The following is a 6,659-nucleotide window of genomic DNA, read 5'->3' as shown; positions in this document are numbered from 1 at the left end:
TTGCTCAGAAGCACTGGCTGTGTAGCCAAAAGCTGTAACAGAGCCATGAGCAAAACAAATCCGTGAGCCTTGGTTGCTTGGGAGAGACCTGAGACAGCAGGATGCAGCGATGGAGCCCCAGCAGCAGAGCCAGGCAGGGTGGCAGGCAGCTGGGCACTGAGCTGCGAGGCGTGAGCTCCGAGCTTGGACTGAAGGAAGGTGTCTGAAGCCGAGAGGGAGCTCTGCCTTCTCTGCCCAGATACACTATTTGTGGTTGACATTGCCCAACAACAGTTTGGATGGGTAAGAAAAGGCAATCAAAGGCAGAGGCTTTTCGCATCCCTGCAGAATACAGGCAGAGGGTGTCCAGGGACTGGGGCAGCTGGGGAGGGAGGGGGAGAGCTGGGAGATGGCAGAGGCACAAAAGCCACAGCAGGACACCATTTCAGGATGAGGACTCTTCAGCCAGGTGCTGGTTTTCAGCCCAGGGCTTTAACACAAGCAAGTACTTAAAGCTGCAAATGTGCCAACTGCATTAGGGTCTTTCCTGCTCTAAGGGTGGGCAAACAGCTAACTAATCCCAACTGCATCGCAGTGTTACTAAGCATTTATTACTCAGAAGCTTAGGAACACGGATATATGGCTGTTTGGGCCTTTTTGAATCTTGGGTTAGTTTTTTGAAAGGTTATCTTGCTTACACAAGAGCTGTTTGTGCATCTGCTCATACTAATCCAATATTCTTAAAACACCAAAATCATTAGTCAAAGCAAACCCAGTGCCAGGGTTATACAAGTCATTTTGCTAGACCTGACAAAATAATAATAATAATAAAAAAAATCTGTTTTTACCACAAACCACACATTATCCAAATGACACAGCAGAAAAATATCCCTATCTGTGGCACTGAATTATCCCAGGGCGTGAAACAACAGAGAACAGAAAAGCACCAAACACACATTTATTACAAAAAAGCAAAGTTTTATTTTTTGTTTGAAGTAACAACAATCTCAATCTGTTTACTGATCCCACAATTAAAAGTCAGTAAATGCAGGAAGCCAGGCTCCCAAAGGAAAGCTGCAACAGGCATTACACATCTTGGCACCTGAGGTGGGTAACACAGCTGTGCTTCAAACGGTTCAAGGCGTGAACTAGAGGTAGCCCAGGTGCACCTTACACAGACTGGTAAGGTAGTTGCCATATCTCTAGTCTTCAACTGGGTAACTTTTCTTCAGTAAAATCTTTGCTGGTACACAGACGTTTAGAGGCTGGTTTTGCTGGAAGAAGGTTAGAAAAAGTAAGTTATTTAATGTACAGGAAAGAGATGGAACTAAACCACAATCCGTGTAACAACTTAAGGGGTTTAACAGGAAGAGATGAGAGTTACAATCAGGATTAACAGTCAGTGATGAAAACTGCTACAGCAATAATGGGGCGTCTTTACTAAATGCCAAAAAGGGCTTCTCAAAAACCTGTATTGAGCTGTGTGACCTACATCCTGGTGCTACCCAACAACAAGATAAAAATAAGTTTCATGGCATTAAAGCTTTATCAAAACCTCCTTCCTGCAGTTCGTGTAACTGCGGATTGGAAGCCTGTCCCCTCGTCACGTAGTGCAAAGCGCACGGTCACTGAAAGCAGCCAGCTGCTACAAGTACTTCAAGAAAGTACTTTTATAAAAAAAAATATCAAATTCAACATTAAAGATCTCTCAGGATATCCACTTCTCAGTGAAATTGTACAGAACTGGATTCTGCTGCTGTAGTGACCCCAGACCTAAGCTGGGACCAGCCACTGGGAGGTACGCCGTCCTACCCCGGGTGAAATGAAGCTCCAGTTCTCAAGCACTTGGCGAGCAGAGACGTGTGCTTGACGTTAGAGACCCCATCCTCCCCCAGTACACGATCTAAGGCTTAAAGGTCTGGTTTATGGCCTGTGGGATGATCCTATCCAGTCCACCATCTTTTCTGTGGAGGCTCACGCTGGGATCAGAGGAGGGGACTGCTGTGACCGAGAGCACGTGCAGCCCTGCAGCTGCTGCACACATGCAGGTGGTGCCGCCGGCTACCTCCGCGCTCACACCCAAGTACAGAGTCGCTGTCACACGGCTGGAGTGTGACAGCAGCCTGAGACAGCAACAGAATCTTGCTGCCTGAAATCGTAGGACCTGGTTCCTTACCTCCATCAGGGCAGGGCCTCTTGTACAGCACGTCCGCTGGAATCTGGAAGCTGATGCACAACATCTCCTTGTTGGGTGCAACGTTTCTAACCAGGTAAGTAGAGCAACGTCCGTCCAAGGAGGTTCCCAGCGAAGCCTCCGCTCGTTCTTGAATATCTCTGGCTGGGTCGTTGTGTTTGGAGAAGCCGTAGCAGTGCACCGTGGGAAGGCCGGCGGCGCTGCACGGCTCCCCGACTAACAGGTGCCTGAAAACATCCAGAAATTCAATAGCCAGAGCTGGCAAATTCATGACTATATGAAAAGAAGTTTTCTGTTCTTCTTTCAGAAGCGGGAGCTCTTTAGTTAGTTCTTCCCTCACCGGCCCCAGGAGGAAGTCCCTGCCATCCATATTGAACGCTTTTACTTTGTCACCTACTTTGTTTAGTTTGCAGTTGCGCAGGAGCCAGCGGAAGGATTCGGGATTGAGATCGTTTGCAAATACCTGGCACTTTTTCTTTGCTGCTGGAATGGCAAAAGGTCCAATCCCAGCAAAGACATCAAAAAGGACATCACCAGGCTTTAAAAGCTCAACGATACGGCTGTGTTCTGTGGAAAGACGGGGGTTCCAGTAGACTTTAGAAAAGTCCAATTCATACGCAATATTGTTTTCTTTGATCTGAAAGGCCAGAACGTTTGGTTAAGTCTCTGTGCTTAATTGCCAGACATGTTTAAGCATTATCAGTAATTAAGACAGCTAAAAAACAAGGTGCTTTGTGAAAAGGTAACGTGTACATTGACATTTGTCCCAGTAGTAGTACACGTGAATCTTGTACAAACAGATCTACTCATCCAAAACAGCCATCGGGAACGCTGCGACTGTCAATCCAGATGGCTGGCTTATGCAGGTCTCAATCACCAGGTGGAAATAAAGCAGCAACTTAAAATGACCATTAAAAAAAAAATCTGAGGCTTTTTAAGTGCTTTGTGGCTGGCTGACAACTCCTTTATTAAAAGCAGATCTTGGGAAGATGCCTCAATCCCCCCTTTGCAGAGTCTACACAGCAAATAAGTGTCTGAGAATGATGCAGCACAAGAACGGGAGCAGTCAGCCAAATTCAAAGCCATCGAGAAACAGTTCTGCAGTCTGAAAAAATACTGTATTTTATCTCTCAAGGTGACAGAGTCTGGAAACTGATCCAAACCCAAACTTTGGGATGACCACTATCTTAAGAACAGACCTGAAAAGAAACAGTATTTATTCAGATGAGAGTGGGATGGAAGATAATACTCACTTTGCACCACCACACCTGAACTGTGTGACTCTGAAGTAAAGCAATTCAGATCCAGATCGCTGCATCCTTTGCTTTGCCAGCAAGGGACACACTGGAGTGTATCTGCACTCCGCAGCGTGCAGCTCAGTGGTATGCTAGACTAAGCCTAATGAGCTAATTCCATCTGCATACTATTTGATTATCACTTCTGCCTTGATTCAAATGCCTCCTCTGTGCACGTACACAACGTTCTACCAAGCTATTCAACTCTTTTCTTTGGTAATCGAATGATTTCTCTTCTAAAAGAATAAAACTGCCAACTTCCTAACTGCTAAGTTAGGAAAAATACTTTTTGGTCAAACCAGTGGCCAAGTTTCCAACTAAAGACAAGAGACCCTAAGTAAAGAGTACTTGGCAGTTACGTAGTGCTTTGCACCTGAAAAGTGTCACAGCAGAGGAGAGATGAGGTTTGTCTTGCTGCTGACAGAAAAGGAAAAAGGCACAGGCAGAATCTTCCTCAGTTGCAAAGCCAGTCAGATTGAAAACCACAGTCCTATGTTCTGCATCAGCCACTGTGGGAGGCTTGGTGAAATAAAGAAACAGCATTTTCTTGGATCAAATCCACAAAATATTTTGGCTTTAGAGTGAGAAACACCTCTCGGTATGAGTTTGTAATCAGTATCTCTGCAAGAAACCTTCACTTCAGCTGCTTTTACATATAATGAAAATCTAGGCTGTTAACTTGAAACAACATGTATCTTGATGAAGCCTACAGCTGGAGTTTGCTCTTACCAGCCCAGGACAGATGAACACAGAAGGAACTGACAGTCCTTACACTCTAGAAGGGTTGTCAGGAAGGGCACTGTGCAAAGGAGTGGTCTTAGCAGCATCTCTTCATCACATCTGTCCAGTAGGTGTCTTTGGGCTTTAGCATATTACATTTAAAATAACAGGGGGGAAAAATCCTGTACCTTGGTTACCAGGTTGCTCTCCCCAGCGAGCACTTCCATCTGAAAGTTTCTGTATGTGCTGTCAATAATGTTGGTTTTATTCACTACACAGGTGATTCCTGGATTCTTGTCAATTATAACCTGGCCTGAAAGAGAGGGCAAAAGATATTCTGGTCAAGGGACTACAACCTCTGAGTGTTCTGATGACACAGAACACCGCTGTTTACAGTTAAATTCCAGAAGTCAGCATCATGTATTAGAACAACCTTCCTCCAATGATTCAGGGTGGCAGATGTGACATCTTTCCAAGGCACATACTTCACCCTGACCCAGTGCACAGTGAAGTGGGACCACAGTGACTGCAAGAGGGGAGAACTGTGCACAGCTACAGCATCAGCAGAAGGCTACTGAAAGTCAAAACATAAAGCAATGAAAAATGCTCAGAGTTCTTCTCTGTACAACTAATAATTGATGGGTAGAATAATTGTTAAAATGTCTCTTTAGCAACATCCAAACTACAGGAATTACTTTTTTGAGAAGAGTTGTTTTACCTACCAATCAAATATCTGTAGGGCAGCTGGTGATCTCTAAGATTCAAATGAGCTATGTGACCAACACGGCTGAATCCAGAGGTGACGTCTTGACCTTCGGGAAGGACTGCTCGGAGGATCTCCTCTGACTTGAAATTCTCATAAGTCAGCTCCAAGTTATACTTGGACACCTCAGGACAAACATTAAGCTGTTTTAATACCTCTTGCTCCGATTCTGCCAGTGAGAATTCTGGTATTTTATGAGGATCCAAAATAACAAGTCTACTGTCCTCATCTTCTGGATCCTCCACCACTCTCTTTAGACCAGGACGCTGCAGTACTGTACGTTTTAGGGACTTTAGCAAAGTATTTACGATTTCTTTCTTGACTTTAAGAGCTGGCACAACAACCGTCCTTTTAAAAGCTTCTCTGTTGAGCTGTGTCATCCCACGGACATCAGGATGCGGCGAGTACAGTTCTAGGTCAGTTTTATCCTCCCCTGTTTCAGGCATTGTAAAAAACCTATTTTTTTTTACTACTACAAAGAGCCCAGGTATTCTGCCAGAATATTGCGCCAACAGCATAAAAACTGCTGGAAATGATGAATTTGATGCAGCTGTCCTAAAATGATTAGTTTTCAGTAGTCTGGCAAAGTATCCAAATCTCCATAAAGTCCTAGAAGAGAAATTATTCATTTTATAGACATTATGTAATCATTCCATTAAAAAGGCTGCAAATCACATGGATTTGCTGTTCTCTTAAACTAGAATTTCCATCTGTCCCAAACAATCCACAATAGTTCAGTAAAGTACTTTACTATGAATTATATACTCCAAATTTCTGTCCTTTTGCAAATGTATTTTTAGACTTAAACATTAACTAACTTTAAGCAGTGAGATAATCCCCCCCCCTGCCAAAATACAATGACCTCTCTTTGTTCTAATAAATGTGATATTAATCCCAGTAAGCCAAATGGAAAAATTTTTACTGTCTTGATCCTACTGTTGGATCCCTTCTGTCTCTGGTAAAATTCATCACCAAGCAGTGGTTGCTAGAAAACAGTTATTAGCAATAGTGGTCAGAATCACTCTGCAGCAATTTCTGCCTCCCAGACCTAGAGGTAAGGGGTTACACACTCCATAGGGTCTTTGCTCTGCATGCTGGAACAACCATGAACTAACTGCAGAACGCCCCTAAAGGTACAGGGAAGCATTAGTAATGTCTGTTCAAGCGACTGAACCCCTCTCCACAGTTCATTTGTAGGATGGGGACCTGAAAAGTCGCTTTACGCTTCTCTAAATCATTTCCTCCACTAAAGACAGTCCAAAGGAGCCCAACCTTTCTGACTCTGCATCGGCTGCTCCTAGGGAGGAACCAATGATTTAGAATCATAGAATCACAGACTGGTTTGGGTTGGAAAGGACCTTAAAGATCATCCAGTTCCAACCCCCCTGCTGTGGACAGGGTTACCAACCACTGGATCAGGCTGCCCAGGGCCCCATCCAACCTGGCCTTGAACCTCTCCAGGGATGGGGCATCCACAGCTTCTCTGGGCAACCTGGGCCAGTGTCTCATCACCCTCTGGGTGAAATATTTCCTCCTAACACCTCACCTAAATCTCCCCTCTCTTAGTTTAGAGCAATTTCCCCTTGTCCTGTCACTATCTGCCCGTGTAAAGTCTGACATTTCTCCTGCCTTCTTGGGAAGTTTGTTTTAAGATTGGGGGTTGACAGGAGAGATGCAAAGTAGCTCTGAAAGGAAACCAGTTCTTTCA

At 44.5% G+C, this 6,659-nt stretch overlaps 1 protein-coding gene across 2 annotated transcripts; it reads right to left on the bottom strand.

Moving 5' to 3' along the window:
* Window positions 1-1,188: 1,188 nt before the first annotated feature.
* On the bottom strand, window positions 1,189-6,514 carry TRMT5 (tRNA methyltransferase 5). 2 transcript variants are annotated; one of them, XM_029085011.1, is made up of 5 exons: window positions 6,498-6,514; window positions 4,911-5,560; window positions 4,377-4,501; window positions 2,156-2,810; window positions 1,189-1,253 (listed from the first exon to the last, which is right to left on the bottom strand). In XM_029085011.1, the coding sequence occupies exons 2-5, from the start codon at window positions 5,467-5,469 to the stop codon at window positions 1,189-1,191; spliced, it is 1,404 nt and encodes a 467-aa protein (XP_028940844.1). In that variant the 5' UTR covers window positions 5,470-5,560; window positions 6,498-6,514. The 2 variants fall into 2 exon arrangements, with proteins under 2 accessions (XP_028940844.1, XP_028940843.1); XM_029085010.1 differs by lacking the exon at window positions 6,498-6,514 and having other exon boundaries at window positions 4,911-5,707.
* Between the last annotated feature and the right edge of the window lie 145 nt (window positions 6,515-6,659).

This window comes from Antrostomus carolinensis, unplaced genomic scaffold (genome assembly GCF_000700745.2).
Source record: "Antrostomus carolinensis isolate BGI_N321 unplaced genomic scaffold, ASM70074v2 scaffold26115, whole genome shotgun sequence".
Taxonomy (NCBI): domain Eukaryota; kingdom Metazoa; phylum Chordata; class Aves; order Caprimulgiformes; family Caprimulgidae; genus Antrostomus; species Antrostomus carolinensis.
This window is presented reverse-complemented; position numbering and strand designations above follow the sequence as displayed.